Source organism: Mizuhopecten yessoensis, unplaced genomic scaffold (assembly GCF_002113885.1).
Source record: "Mizuhopecten yessoensis strain PY_sf001 unplaced genomic scaffold, ASM211388v2 scaffold11133, whole genome shotgun sequence".
NCBI lineage: Eukaryota > Metazoa > Mollusca > Bivalvia > Pectinida > Pectinidae > Mizuhopecten > Mizuhopecten yessoensis.
Window position 1 is genome coordinate 1,409,340 of NW_018408896.1, and position 16,569 is coordinate 1,425,908.

The 16,569-nt window shown below is 36.5% G+C and overlaps 1 protein-coding gene across 1 annotated transcript in view; it reads left to right on the forward strand.

Moving 5' to 3' along the window:
* LOC110466468 (prolactin-releasing peptide receptor-like) overlaps positions 1-12,905 on the forward strand; it is a 39,825-nt gene extending 26,920 nt beyond the window's left edge. Inside the window, exons 2-3 of the mRNA XM_021522975.1 lie at positions 10,378-11,809; positions 12,689-12,905. Of these exons, the coding sequence (XP_021378650.1) occupies positions 10,563-11,762 (1,200 nt within the window). The 5' untranslated portion in view covers positions 10,378-10,562 and the 3' untranslated portion in view covers positions 11,763-11,809; positions 12,689-12,905. The remainder of the gene's footprint in view (positions 1-10,377; positions 11,810-12,688) is intronic.
* The last annotated feature ends 3,664 nt before the right edge of the window (positions 12,906-16,569 follow it).

Here is a 16,569-nt window from a genome sequence, read left to right on the forward strand (position 1 = left end):
AGTATTTTTAACTAAAAAAGAAACAAACACTTTGTTGTGAAGAAATTAAAATTACTTCATAAAGCATAAAAGTGCTAGCAAAAAAAAGGATTTTATTACATGACTCCCATTTAATTTAATATTCAGATATTTTGATAAAGTGTTTAAAAACAAGAAATTCAAGAACTACCTAGTGGACCTCCACAGTTTGAATAAACGAAACTTCCGTCACATCTTGTTTATCTGAAAGTCATATCTTGATATTTACCCACGATATGATAACCTCACCATCGAACAGGAGCACAGACTTCCATCTAAAAGGCCTCAGTCTGCGTTAAATTGATTTTGAATCGCCATGGTTACGTGATTTCTATAAGTTGAATTTCAGTTTCACGTTAAGTGCTGGTAATGCGTATCCGACAGGAGTACGGATTTCGTGTCCGGTTTGTATGGGGTTCAGGTTGTCATTTCTTTTCTGTAACAGCTTTATCTGTGACCCAGAGGTGGAGGGCTAGTGGTAGCAGAATGTCAGACGACTTAACCATCGAGAAATTTAGAACTATGATATTGTGTCAAGATTAGTTTTATAGTTAATTGTCCTACATTTCCGTTAGTAAATATTTATTTTACAGGAATAAGTAAGATGAATCAAACTATCAGTAAAGCAAATACCGATCAAAATATTAGAAGTGTGTGAGACGGCAAGCATAATAATGTCAATCTTAAATGTAATAAGTATGTTGTTTCAAATAATTACAAGCACCGCTTTATAAAACGCAGAAGCGGTAAATTGAAGTCAGAGTCAGGGAAAATATCTGAATGAGTTTAAATATAAAACGGTGGGCAATTCTACAGCGTGTAAGGGAAAATATATATAAAAAGCATCCAAATTAAAATAATTCATTGTTCATCATCGACGTATCACAATGTGAACTGTAAATTTAACTTATTAATTTGATAGAAACAGTACAAGCGTAATAAAACGTTCATTTTATACTTAACTTCATATGGATGAACCAATAGAAATCACCGATATTTAATCGTTAATCGTAAAGAATATTGCGCAACTAAATAAAAGTTGTTTGTGTTTTTATATCTACTTGTTACTCATAGTCAAATATTATTTTCAAGAATGTTAAAAAAGTATAGAAATAGAAAAAGGTCGACCCTTTTATTAAATATTTATTTTCATAATCTTTTATTTGTAGGATCTTGTAATTATTATTCTCAATTATATTTGAGTACAATATTAAACCCCAGTTTATATTAATTGTTCGAGAATGTTGACGCAATCAATATTTAACATGAGAGTCGACTGAATTATTTCCAGTAGCATCAGCACGCGTATTTGATGTTCAGCAAGAAACTGTATTAAGAGATACAATGTTTCATTATCAATGAATCACACGGCAAATGTGGCTAGCACCGCTCCAAGCGTTTCAATCAGCAATTTAAACAATTAAGTTTGATTAGTGTATTAAGCTTGATATAGCGTGTAGATAAAGGGTACAGAATTACGTAATGTTTTTGAGCCAACACGAATTCTTTACTGAATCATTTTATGTTTTCTACATATATCGCGGATTATCTAACATAACTACAAACATATTTTAGATCACACATTTCCTGGCAGAACTACAAAAATGTACATCAATATAATACACCATACATGTATATCCCCAGCTGGGCTGTCACAGACGTTGCACGTATATTCCTTAGTAGTAATACACAATGTATCACGATACACGTGTATTCCTTATCAGCAATATCACGATACACGTGTATTCCTTAACAGAAAAATCACGATACACATGTATTCCTTAACAGAACTATCACGATGCACGTGTATTCCTTATCAGAACTATTACGATACATGTGCATTCCTTATCAGAACTATCACGATGCACGTGTATTCCTTAGCAGAACTATCACGATGCACGTGCATTCCTTATCAGAACTATCACGATGCACGTGTATTCCTTATCAGAACTATCACGGTACACGTGCATATATTTTCCTTTTAACCATAGAACAATTGATAAATTTTATTTATTTGCGGAACAGCCCTATCTAACTAAAATTGGCGCCAATAATTAAATCTAGCCAATCGAGTGTTTGACGCAGTGGCATTCTCCATGCGAAACGACAAGACTCTTATTGAACAAGATTATTAATCTATGACGTCATAAGTAAACCATGTGTTACGTCACGAGAGTTTCTGCTTTCATAGGTACTGTTCATATAGTGGGTTGCAGCGCAAATATAAATATATAAAAATTATTGCATATTAAATCATAGTCATCAGATGAAGTGGTCATTGATATTTTTTTTCAAACATTGTCATAGATGTAATCCTCAGATCAATTATATAACTCAGGTCCAAGTGCCTCAGCGTGGAGCCAGACCGAGGCTACAAATGATTAGTCAAGTGCTTTACCGATGGAGTTAAAGAAAAAGCGTATGTAGCAAAACCAGTACATTGTACAAAGACCGCTTGGTCCAGTCAGGGATAAAGTCATACGTCTCTGGTCCAGTCAAATACATATAAAGCCATACGTCTCTGGTCCAGTCAAATACATATAAAGCCATACGTCTCTGGTTCAGTCAGAGATAAAGTCATACGTCTCTGGTCCAGTCAGAGACATATAAAGCCAAACGTCTCTGATCCAGTTAGAGACATATAAAGCCATACGTCTCTGGTCCAGTCAAATACATATAAAGCCATACGTCTCTGGTCCAGTCAGAGACATATAAAGCCATACGTCTCTGTGTTTTGGTCTCTTCTCAGTTCCTCTCTGTGTATTTTTCTTCTTATTTTTGTGTTGATGTCTCCGCTGTCAATGTTTTTTGTCGTTCCTTTTATTTTCTATCCCAGAGGTAACTGTTCTTGTCTTCATTTTGTTATAGTGTCTCTTCTTTTCCTGTTGTTGTTTTTCTGTTGGTTTCGGCTTGTTTTGGGTTCCTGCTGTCTTTATGTTGCCTTTGGTACCCCTTAAGTTCCTGTTGTTGTCTTTATGTTGCCTTTGGTACCCCTTAGTTTCCTGTTGTTGTCTTTATGTTGTCTTTGAGTCCCCTTAAGTTCCCGTTGTTGTCTTTATGTTGTCTTTGGTACCCCTTAAGTTCCTGTTGTGGGCTTTATGTTGTCTTTGGTAACCCTTAGGTTCATGTTGTTGTCTTTATGTTGTCTTTGGTACCCCTTAGGGTCCTGTTGTTGTCTTTGTGTTGTCTTTGAGTCCCCTTAAGTTCCCGTTGTTCCCTTTATGTTGTCTTTATGTTATCTTTGGTACCCCTTAGGGTCCTGTTGTTGTCTTTTTGTTGTCTTTGGTACCTCTAAGGTTCCAGTTGTTGTCTTTATGTTATCTTTGGTACCCCTTTGGTTCCTGTTGTTGTTTTTATGCTGTCTTTGGTACCCCTAATGTTCCTGTTGTTGTCATTATGTTGTCTTTGGGTCCCCTTAAGTTCCCGTTGTCGTCTTTATGTTGTCTTTATGTTATCTTTGGTACCCCTTTGGTTCCTGTTGTTGTTTTTATGTTGTCTTTGAGTCCCCTTAAGTTCCCGTTGTAGTCTTTATGTTGTCATTGGTACCCCTTAGGTTTATGTTGTTGTCTTTATGTTGGCTTTGGTACCCCTTATGTTCCTGTTGTTGTCATTATGTTGTCTTTGGTAACCCTTAGGTTCATATTGTTGTCTTTATGTTTCCTTTGGTACCCCTTAAGTTTCTGTTGTTGTCTTTATTTTGTCTTTGGTACCCCTTAGGCTCCTGTTGTTGTCTTTATGTTGTCTTTGATACCCCTTAGGTTCCTTTTGTTGTCTTTATGTTGTCTTTGGTACGTACCCCTTAGGTTCCTGTTGTTGTCTTTATGTTGTCTTTGGTACCCCTTAGGTTCCTGTTGTTGTCTTTATGTTGTCTTTGGTACCCCTTATGTTCCTGTTGTTGTCTTTATGTTGTCTTTGGTACCCCTTAAGTTTCTGTTGTTGTCTTTATGTTGTCTTTGAGTCCCCTTAAGTTCCTGTTGTTGTCTTTATGTTGCCTTTGGTACCCATTAGGTTCCTGTTGTTGTCTTTATGTTGTCTTTGGTACCCATTAGGTTCCTGTTGTTGTCTTTATGTTGCCTTTGGTGCCCCTTAAGTTTCTGTTGTTGTCTTTATGTTGTCTTTGGTACCCATTAGGTTCCTGTTGTTGTCTTTATGTTGCCTTTGGTACCCCTTAAGTTTCTGTTGTTGTCTTTATGTTGTCTTTGGTACCCCTTAGGTTCCTGTTGTTGTCTTTATATTCTCTTTGGTACCCCTTTATGTTGCCTTTGGTACCCATTAGGTTCCGGTTGTTGTCTTTATGCTGTCTTTGGTACCCATTCCCCTCCTGTTGTTGTCTTTATGCTGTCTTTGGTACCCATTAGGTTCATGTTGTTGACTTTATGTTGTCTTTGCTACCCCTTAGGTTCCTGTTGTTGTCTTTATGTTGTCTTTGGTACCCCTTAAAGATGTACACCTCTGAGAAGTCAAAAAATTCCTGTATGAAACATTTTTTCTGATATGGATTTTTGGAAAAAGGAGTTAATGGCATAGTAGTAAATGCAAAAAAAAAACTATATGTCGGTGTGTTCGTTTTTGTGCTATGATCGGTCAAAGATACCAATTTAACACAACATGTGATTTTAGGTGATTTTTTGGGTTTTGACCATTTGCGGAACAAATTCATACAATTTCTTTCAAGTGTGTTATCAGATATGTATGAATGTTTGTAGAATTGATAAAAATACTATTTTCTTTAATATTATGGAAGTAAAATTTCTTAATCTTATTCTTTTAACTCAGAAAGCCGATTTCAGTTACCCCTACCCCTATTTTTTAATGAAAAATACTCATTTTTTTACCATTTTTTGCAGATTAAACGCTTGATATAAAAAGTTCTGGTATTAAACTTTTTTTTAATATTTAATGAATTAAAAGAAAATGTGTTTCTCTTTCTAAAACATCCATAAAAAAGGGGGGTCGGTGTGCTTCTTTTTTGTCCCATTATCATTTGTGTTATTTTATTACCTTTTTCGGGGTCAAAAATCAGAAGTGCTTCAGTTACACTAAATATGTAAAATAAATATCAATAATGTATTATTTTCCAGTTTGTTGCAAATTATTTTTATCATATTAAACATTATAAAGTTGTACAACAACATTGAACCTGCTATAATTAAAAATGGCGACACAATGACCACTTAAGTGATCAATCTAGTGTCAAAAAAGGTGAAATTTTTGCCTTTTTTGAAGCCGAAGAAATACACATTAATACTCATTTTCAAAATGGCCGCCGAATTGGTATTCTTTTTAAACTCTTGTAAAAAAAGTTCTACAAACAACAGATTGGTACCCCTTAGGTTCTTGTTGTTGTCCTTATGTTGTCTTTTGTACCCCTTAGGTTCTTGTTGTTGTCCTTATGTTGTCTTTAATACTCATTTTCAAAATGGCCGCCTAATTGGTATTCTTTTTAAACTCTTGTAAAAAAAGTTCTACAAACAACAGATTGGTACCCCTTAGGGTCCTGTTGTTGTCTTTTTGTTGACTTTGGTACCCCTTAGGCTCCTGTTGTTGTCTTATGTTGCCTTTGGTACCCATTACGCTCATGTTGTTGTCTTTATGCTGCCAATGGTACCCATTAAGTTCCTGTTTTTATCTTTATGTTGCCTTTGGTTCCCCTTAGGTTTATGTTGTTGTCTTTATGGTGTCTTTGGTACCCCTTAGGCTCCTGTTGTTGTCTTTATGCTGCCAATGGTACCCATTAAGTTCCTTATGTTGTCTTTAATACTCATTTTCAAAATGGCCGCCTAATTGGTATTCTTTTTAAAATCTTGTAAAAAAAGTTCTACAAACAACAGATTGGTACCCCTTAGGCTCCTGTTGTTGTCTTTTTGTTGACTTTGGTACCCCTTAAGTTACTGTTGTTGTCTTTAAGTTGTCTTTGGTACCCATTAAGTTCCTGTTTTTATCTTTATGTTGCCTTTCGTACCCATTACGTTCCTGTTGTTGTCTTTATCTTGCCTTTGGTACCCTTTACGTTCATGTTGTTGTCGTCTTTGGTACCCCTTAAGTTACTGTTGTTGTCTTTATGCTGCCAATGGTACCCATTAAGTTCCTGTTTTTATCTTTATGTTGCCTTTGGTACCCATTAAGTTCCTGTTGTTGTCTTTATGTTGCCTTTGGTACCCATTACGTTCATGTTGTTGTCTTAATGTTGTCTTTGGTACCCCTTAAGTTCCTGTTGTTGTCTTTATGTTGCCTTTGGTACCCATTAAGTTCCTTATGTTGTCTTTATGTTGTCTTTGGTACCCCTTAGGTTCCTATTGTTGTCTTTTTGTTGTCTTTGGTACCCCTGAGGTTCCTGTTGTTGTCTTTATGTTGTCTTTTGTACCCCTTAGGTTTATGTTGTTGTCTTTATGTTGCCTTTGGTACCCATTACGCTCATGTTGTTGTCTTAATGTTGTCTTTGGTACCCCTTAAGTTCCTGTTGTTGTCTTTATGTTGCCTTTGGTACCTATTAAGTTCCTGTTGTTGTCTTTATGTTGTCTTTGGTACCCCTTAGGTTCCTGTTGTTGTCTTTATGTTGCCTTTGGTACCTATTAAGTTCCTGTTGTTGTCTTTATGTCGTCTTTGGTACCCCTTAGGTTCCTATTGTTGTCTTTTTGTTGTCTTTGGTACCCCTTAGGTTCCTGTTGTTGTCTTTATGTTGTCTTTGGTACGTACCCCTTAGGTTCCGGTTGTTGTCTTTTTGTTGTCTTTGGTACCCCTTAGGTTCCTGTTGGTGTCTTTTTGTTGTCTTTGGTACCCCTTAGGTTCCTATTGTTGTCTTTATGGTGTCTTTGGTCCCCCTTAAGTTCCTGTTGTTGTCTTTATGTTGCCTTTGGTACACATTAGGTTCATGTTGTTGTCTTTATGTTGTCTTTGGTACCCCTTATGTTCCTGTTGTTGTCTTTATGTTGTCTTTGTTACGTACCCCTTAGGTTCCGGTTGTTGTCTTTTTGTTGTCTTTGGTGCCCCTTAGGTTCCTGTTGTTGTCTTTTTGGTGTCTTTGGTACCCCTTAGGTTCCTGTTGGTGTCTTTTTGTTGTCTTTGGTACCCCTTAGGTCCCTGTTGTTGTCCTTATGTTGTCTTTGGTCCCCCTTAGGTTCCTGTTGTTGTCTTTATGATGTCTTTGGTACCCATTAGGTTCCTGTTGTTGTCTTTATGTTGACCCCTTAGGTTCCGGTTGTTGTCTTTTTGTTGTCTTTGGTACCCATTAGATTCCTGTTGTTGTCTTTATGTTGTCTTTGTTACCCCTTAGGTTCCTGTTGTTGCCTTTTTGTTGTCTTTGGTACCCCTTAGGCTCCTGTTGTTGTCTTTATGTTGTCTTTGGTCCCCCTTAGGTCCCTGTTGTTGCTTTGAACCTGCCACGGTCCTGTTGTTGTCTTTTTGTTGTCTTTGGTACCCCTTAGGTCCCTGTTGTTGTCCTTATGTTGTCTTTGGTACCCCTTGGGTTCCTGTTGTTGTCCTTATGTTGTCTTTGGTACGTACCCCTTAGGTTCCTATTGTTGTCTTTATGGTGTCTTTGGTCCCCCTTAAGTTCCTGTTGTTGTCTTTATGTTATCTTTGGTACCCCTTAGGATCCTGTTGTTGTCTTTTTGTTGTCTTTGGTCCCCCTTAGGTTCCTGTTGTTGTCTTTTTGGTGTCTTTGGTACCCCTTAGGTTCCTGTTGGTGTCTTTTTGTTGTCTTTGGTACCCCTTAGGTCCCTGTTGTTGTCCTTATGTTGTCTTTGGTACCCCTTGGGTTCCTGTTGTTGTCCTTATGTTGTCTTTGGTGCGTACCCCTTAGGTTCCTATTGTTGTCTTTATGGTGTCTTTGGTCCCCCTTAAGTTCCTGTTGTTGTCTTTATGTTATCTTTGGTACCCCTTAGGTTCCTGTTGTTGACTTTATGTTGTCTTTGGTACCCCTTAGGTTTATGTTGTTGTCTTTATGTTGCCTTTGGTACCCCTTAGGTTCCTGTTGTTGCTTTTATGTTGTCTTTGGTACCCCTTAGGTTCCCGTTGTTGTCTTTTTGTTGTCTTTGGTACCCATTAGATTCCTGTTGTTGTCTTTATGTTGTCTTTGTTACCCCTTAGGTTCCTGTTGTTGCCTTTTTGTTGTCTTTGGTACCCCTTAGGTTCCTATTGTTGTCTTTATGTTGCCTTTGGTACCCCTTAGGTTCCTGTTGTTGTATTTATGTTGTCTTTGGTACCCCTTAGGTTTATGTTGTTGTCTTTATGTTGCCTTTGGTACCCCTTAGGTTCCTGTTGTTGCCTTTTTGTTGTCTTTGGTACCCCTTAGGTTCCTATTGTTGTCTTTATGTTGCCTTTGGTACCCCTTAGGTTCCTGTTGTTGCCTTTATGTTGTCTTTGGTACCCCTTAGGTCCCTGTTGTTGTCCTTATGTTGTCTTTGGTACCCCTAAGGTTCCTGTTGTTGTCTTTATGTTGTCTTTGGTACCCCTTAGGTCCCTGTTGTTGCTTTGAACCTGCCACCATGTCCTACAAGCTGGCTGTGTATTCCATGCTAAGGTTCTCCTCATATCAATATTTGCATTCGTTTGAAATAATTCCCGTTCTAAAGCTCAACTTATGACAAATAGTCGACAATATCTTGACTGTTCCCTTTTAGTGCTATATGTTTATCCTTGCTTACACAACAAGGAATAATGCTTTGAACAATATGACAGATTCGATAAAATCGCTGTCAATGATATTCTGTTTAAATTACAATAATTGTTCTCCGAAACTTTAGATTTGTCAAATTCAAAATTAGAGATCAATTTTAGTTCATCGAAGTAACAGAACCCATGGAGATTACGTTCTAATATTATTTTACGTTTGGTTACCATGGCGACACAGGATTGTCATCGCAATTACAGCACCATCACCTCAATGACCTTTGGAGTAAGCGAATATTAATTTGAGACTATTCCAGTCTTGTGATAAATAGTCAGGGTTTCTAGACTGACCAGATGTGAATCGATCTAGTCTGCAGTGCATCTACCGTCGTGTGTTATTGTACCGACAGTACGGTACGTTCTGACGGCTACTGATTTAACGTGACACTGATACATGTACCTAGGTATGTATTGTGATTATAGATGATTTTATTATGCGATGATGTGGTCATGTTTATGTCTCTGTCTTTGAGAGAAATTCAGAAGTTTGGAGCTTATAAACCGTAAGATTTTGTTTCAATTGTCATTTATTTATTTGTATGTAATCTCAACTATATAGGCATGCAGTCGTTCGTGTATATTAAAACATTCAAACAATCATATCTATTCCATTCCTTCCATAGTAAACAGATCAATAACATGTTGTTTCTGTTTGATATGCTCCCTTGTAATATTTTAAAGACGCGTTGTCATAAATTATCTGGATGTATTTATCTGTATACACATAATATATTCAAACACTTAGAAACCTTTGACTCATAGATAGCAAACTAATAACCTTTTGGCTGCCATCTGTTATTGAACGTCTCTTGACAGCGTTTTAATTACTGTTTGTAGTTCGGATGGGCGTGTTGGTATCGCACACGCAGTATTGCCACGTTAAGTATAGTGTAATATACTATTTCACATAGAAGGAAGTGGTGTGTGGAAGTGACATATACTTTATAACATACAACATCTGGTTTTGTTTTGATCACCAAACATCATGATGTAAAATCAATTTCAAATTTGTATCAAATTTTGAGAGGTAACAACAAATACTCGATAGCTCGAGATTTCTCAATATTTTTCACTTAAGAAATCAAAAAAATATCAACACAGATTTAAAATGAAAGACATTTAATTAAAATTTGTATTTGCATTCATCATAAAACATGAAAAGCTGTTCATTTGTTTTAATCGCTGCTACTTGTATGCTCCTATTATTATAAAAAAAAAACACCGTCAGTATTATTTTCATTTTTAAAGGGTTTATTACAATATGTACTTTTACGACAAGAGACGCCTTACCTAACAAATATATATTAATTGTTATTTAACATTTGTTGTTTTTGTCGTCGCTCTTGTATCACTTGTAATTTACAGTCAGTTTAACATTGTTACATTGTATTCTGACCCTACCTTATGTAAGTGTGCAACGGGTCTTAAAATGAAATAAAACCATATATGGTGTTTTTCTGACCTTAGTGTTCCATGTTGTGGTACATTTAGTGTCACCTTTTCTGACTCTGTAGTCAATTTTGACCTTTTGTGTAGACGCTGTATGGTGAATGTTTCGTACATTATTTGGTTATATAACTGTGGTATTATTTATTTATAATACATGTTTATGTTGCTTTGTTAGAAGAAAATTAATTGATTGTCTAAAGTTTAATTTTGAATATTTCTTCCTATGAATTTCTGTTGCAGGTGTCTTCGTTTCAACCAGCAATTCCGGTTACAAACAACTGTATGCGCGCAATCCTTCCGGTGGTGTCAGTACTTAAACAACCTCGGATGTATATTTAGCAAATTTCTTCTAATTATCACATAAGTCACACGTGCATACTTCGGATTTCAACTTAATATCAGGTTGACAAGACACGCTTGTTACCATGGCACTTATTGATGGACAGGAAACCTACATAGGCCTTATTCTCAAATGGATACATGATAACAACAGTACAGAGGGTGTTGATTTCACACAACCGCACGTGCGGCGTTCCTTGCGTTATGTTTACCCCTTATTTATGTTCCTCCATGCTATTGTTGGAGTGTTCGGATTGGTTGGAAACATCGCCATTCTCGTTGTCATCGGAAAACGAGGATTGTACAAGGACCAAACATTCTTCTTCTTAGGAAACATTGCCTTCTCAGACCTAATTAAGTGTATGTTCGTCCTGCCTGTCACTTTGTCTAACTTATTAATCGGGAATTGGGTCTTTGGAAGCTTTTTGTGTTTCTTTCTCCCTATGATGCAATGCTTTCCAATTCATTCCACAATGTTGACCTACTTGATGATAGCCATTGACAGGTACCGTTTGATAGTAACCCCATTTAAAGCTCGAGCGCCAGCGGGGCTGTGTATAATTGGGGTTTGGGTGGCGGCTGTGTGTCTCGTGTTGCCTTTTGCCGTTTATCTCCGCTATATTGACCTTGGATCCATTTTGGGTGACCGTTTTGATGGAGTTGGCATTTGTTATGTAAACCAGGAACGTCACATTGAGGAGTACATCCGCGCCATGTTTGTGACATTGTATGCAATGCCTTTAGCTGTTATTGGATTCCTCTGTGTGAAAGTTTCTGCAGAGCTGAAATCACTTGAGACGGTATCTCTATCGGTTCATTTCTCAGCGCCATCGGAATTGTGCACGCATTCCGAACAATCGTATAACTCGCGCATCCGATGGGCTGATCCTGATACTGAGTCTTCACGCTGCGACACAGACGTCCCGAGTAGCGAATCAAGGTCTCCAAAGGACTACGCCGACGGCACCACACAGGATAGTGATGATGACATTGACCTCGTTAAGGAAAAGAGAACCCAAAATTATCTTATCACCATGGTAACACTGTTTGCGATGTGTTGGTGCCCTCTGAATATTTTGATTTTGGTACAATTTTTCGTCCATGAGAACGGTAACAACACTGGCCATTTCGACATCACGTATACGACATTCACTGTTTTTGGATTCCTCTCCACGTGCATCAATCCTGTCCTATTTGCCTCCTGGCGCATGTCGAGCTCGACGAAAGACCGCTTACGAGGTTATTTCCGGTTTAGCAGTAGAAGTCGAACAGGAAGCCAGGTTTGATAATGGAAAATCACAGGGAGACGTCGACAGCAAAGAAAAACATAAAGGTATGTATTGAAATCGTTACTTAACGCACTTACTGATTTTATTCTATTATCACCAGCTATTTTTGGAAAAATTGAAGATAGATTTTTTATATCACAACGGCGTGATCGTAACCGATGGCCTTCCCCACCAACTAGCCAGTTGCTGCCATTACTTGTTTGTCCTTTGAAGATAACTTACTGAAAGGATCTAACAGAAATGGTTATTGATTTTTCTACCATTTGACAATTTAGATACGATCTCTATTGTTCTGTCTCCACCAAAGTTATATCATTCTAAAATGTAAAACCAGCCTTCAAATGTCCATCTGACAAAGCGATAGGCCATGTAGGTGGTAGAGCGTCCTGCTGCAGACAAAGTTTATATTCCCGTTTTAATAGTCTGCGGGTTAGATAAAAAAAAAAAAAAAACTATACACACCAATTATCCATTGTTCAATAAACCTGTAATGTGATGGGCAATTACAAACCTCATCCATTATTCGCAAATTGTATTTCATTATTTCCGAATTTATTAAGGAGTAATTTGATGAGATCTATTTCAGTAGACGTAAAATTAACAGTTTCCTTTATTGATGACGTCATAGTATTTATCAATTACTGATATAATTTATTCGAAAATCATGTCAAAATAGTTGAAAAATGTTTTGGCCGGTTAACAGAAGTTCTTAAGCGTAAAACCATACATCAATTAAGCAATATGAAATAAACTGTTCTATGATGAATAAACCTGTTGTTCGATGAATTAAACAACTCAATATATCAACTTAATAGTGGTCAAACGTGTATACTGCTATTAACAGTCTTACATAACCCTGGCATTGGAAAATAACAGTGTATTTATGTTTATATATATACATTTAGATTGTGTTCTCTTTGCAGCCTTGAGAGTGATGATTCCTCAGCGTGACCTGTCGTGCCATTTACATACTGTAAAAATCTGTCAAAGGTCAGCATACTTTTAGTTAAAAGATTGGACTAAATTAATCGTTTCTGATTGAATTTGGAACATCTGTTACTTGTTTAATAAGCATTGATTAAATACACATCGTTATTAGGGCCCCGTATCGGAGATACGGGTGCCCTATAGTAATCAATCTGTCTGTCTGTCTGTCTGTCTGTCCGTCAACAAATTTTGTTCCTGGCTGATAACTTTGGTATCTATGGACCGATGTATATAAAACTTGGTCAAGATGTGAAGTTCACAAAAATACACATTGAGGTGAAAAGTCAAGGTCAAAGGAAAAGGTCATTAGGTTCAAAGGTCAAGGTCAAATTTTACATCTTTTGTATGACCTTATGAAGAAAAGTTGATCAGAATTAAACAAGGAGTCAATTGACCTAAGGTCAAGGTCATCGGGTCAGGGGTCAGGGTCAATTTTTGTAGCTTTTCACTGGTGAACATTTCGCTATGACATTATGAAGCAAAGTTGTTCCAAATTAAACAAAGAGACACACTGAGGTAAATGGCAAGGTCAAAGGTCAAGGTCATTAGATTCAAAGGTTAAGGTCAAATTTTGCATCTTTTCACTGATGAACATTTTGTTATGACATGATGAAGCAAAATTGATCAGAATTAAACAATGAGTCGACTGACCAAAGGTCAAGGTCATTGGGACAAATGTCAAGGTTAAATTTTGTATCTTATCACTGGTGAACATTTCGCTTTGACACTTTGAAGCAATGTTGCTCAGAATTAAACAAGGAGTCAATTGACCAAAGGTCAAGGTCACTGGGTCCAAAGGGTCAAGGTCAAGTTTTGTATTTTTCACTGATGAACATTTTGTTATGATATTAAGAAGTAAAGTTGGTCTGACTTGAAGAATAAGTCAACTGACCAAAGATCAGGGTCACTGGGTTAATGGTCAAGGTCATTTGGGTCAAAAGGTCAAAGACAAAGTGGATCTCTGACTTTGACCCTGGGTCTTGATGGAGGAGGTATATGAGGTGAAATAAAACAAATCAAAGCTATCAAATGAGTGTTGCACTGGTATTTACATTTCTGTTAGCCCAGCAAATATGGAGGTGGAAGGAAACTAGACTCACATTATAGTACATGTAAAATGTATATTTTGCTTCCTTGCGATTCTTTTTGAAGTCCAAATGTCAAACGTCAAGCTCAGCTTTATGGGCAGATCACTTGTTGATGATTATGGGAGATATATTGCCACAAGACGGGGCCCTTACTGACCTGTCGGTGTTCTAGTTAGCATTGTCATCAGGATTGTGTAGGAATTGTATACTCCCATAATACTAACAGGTTCTACACACCCAGGAACTGACATTGCCATTTCAAAATTACGTTCATTATGTACATATTGAAATCAATCTTCAGTACATATCGTTCATCCGCATCACAAACGACGAACAAACAGTATTTTATAGGTTTTGGAATACAGTCTATATTTTTGCAATAGACTCTTTGTTATTGGACATTTTTGTTTGTCAGCAGATATAAACAAAGAATGTATATGCTGAATAATATCATTGGTGTTTTAAATCCAATACCCGTGTAAGTGTCTGGTGGTTATACAATGTTTGCAAGTTTTATTCAAACATAAACCTCATTGGTTTAAATACATATACCTGTGTATATAAGTTTGCGTTGTATAACAATTGTTAGCATGCATGTAGAATATACCTTATGTTTCTTTGTAAATAAAATATTATATGTTATTTGGTTTTGATAACATTTTGAACTTGTCGATGAGCCGCTTTAAAGCCTGTGGACACGTTTGAGAAAAACGTGATTTTCAAATGATATTGACAAATATGAAAAGAGAGTTTTACATAGCGTGACATGTGAGAGGAGAGTTTCACAAGACGCTGACATGTGAGATGAGAGTTTCACAATACGCTGACATGTGAGAGGAGAGTTTCACGAGACGCTGCCATGTGAAAGGAGAGTTTCACAAGACGCAGAAATGTGAGAGGAGAGTTTCACAATACGCAGACATGTGAGATGAGAGTTTCACATAACGTGACATGTGAGATGAGAGTTTCACATAACGTGACATGTGAGAGGAGAAATTCACATAACGTGACATGTGATAGGAGAGTTTCACAAGACGCTGACATGTGAGAGGAGAGTTTCACATAACGTGACATGTGAGATGAGAGTTTCACATAACGTGACATGTGAGATGAGAGTTTCACATAACGTGACATGTGAGAGGAGAATTTCACATAACGTGACATGTGAGAGGAGAGTTTCACACAATGTTGGCACATGTTAGCTGACAGTTTCACATAACATTGGCGCATGTTAGCCGACAGTTTCACATAACATTGGCACATGTTAGTTGACAATTTCAAATAACATTGGCGCATGTTAGTTAACAGTTTCACATAACATTGACATATGTTAGTTGACAATTTCACATAACATTGGCACATGTTAGTTGACAGTTTCACATAACGTTGGTGCATGTAAGCTGACAGTTTCACATAACATTGATACATGCTAGTTGACAGTTTTACATAATGTTGGCACTTGTTAGTTAAAAGTTTCACATACTATTGATACCTGTTAGTTGGCAATTTCACTTATCATTGGCGCATCTTAGCTGACAGTTTTAATTAACCTTGGCGGATGTTAGTTGACAGTTTTACATAACGTTGGCACTTGTTAGTTGACAGTTTCACATAGCATTGGCGCATGCTAGTTGACAGTTTCACATAGCATTGGCACATGTTAGTTGACAGTTTCACATAACGTTGACGCTTGTTAGTTGGGAGATTACATTACGTTTCACATGTGAGAGAAATGTTGCGCATGACATTGACATCTTATCAAAGAAACTTATTTGGGTTTTTTTCATTTTGATAACGAAATTATTAAAGATATGTTATGTATATGTGTATTGAAGAGTATTTGTATTGTACAGAACTGTTATAGCCTATATACGTTTCATCTCAATGCTGTGTTGTGTCCTTTGGAAGGAATACACTGTAGGAAGCGCTAACATATCACTGTATTCTGTATACGGTTGAGTAAGTAGGGAAAGTTGATTGGAAACAAACTTAATCTAAATATCTGAGGAAAAATACCTTTCTATGATTTTTTTGTACATATATAATTTTGTCATTTTGTTTAGTCGATTAATGTACACACAGATACATTTTTGTAATCAAAAGATCAAATCAATACGGAAGTCTATTTAGATGACTAAAACTTAAAAAGCTATTTTTATCTCGTTTTAATGCGTACGTTATCTTGTAATTTCAAATTAAAACTAACAGGCCTCCGTTAATATAGCTTAGTAAATTAGAACAAGAATCCAAAGTTGAAAGTGTAAGACAATTTTCTCGATATGAACAAGGTAAACTATTTAATATAAATATATGCCTTAAAACTATCACTGAGGGCAATCTGCTATACATGTGTTATTTATTAGTTATATTAGATTAAACACCATATATGGTATCAATATAAATCAATTCTACTAATATCAATTTTCAAATGAACAAAATGTAGTAAGATAAAACTAGTTTTGTGTGTTGTTAAAGTTAAAGTTAGTGTCCAATACGGGAGCTGATAGAGCTCCTGTACACTTCAGGATAGTGAACACACTATTCCTACTACCGTTTGTATTCACACTTAGATCAAATTTGATTTAAAAAATTGTAAAAAAGAGTATATTTATATATGTATTGTATATTGCATTAGGATCCAGTGTTATGTTGGATTGTACCGTCTATATTACTTCTTTGACCCATATGTTTTGTATATAAAATACTTGAATTAAGAGCTTCATTATCAT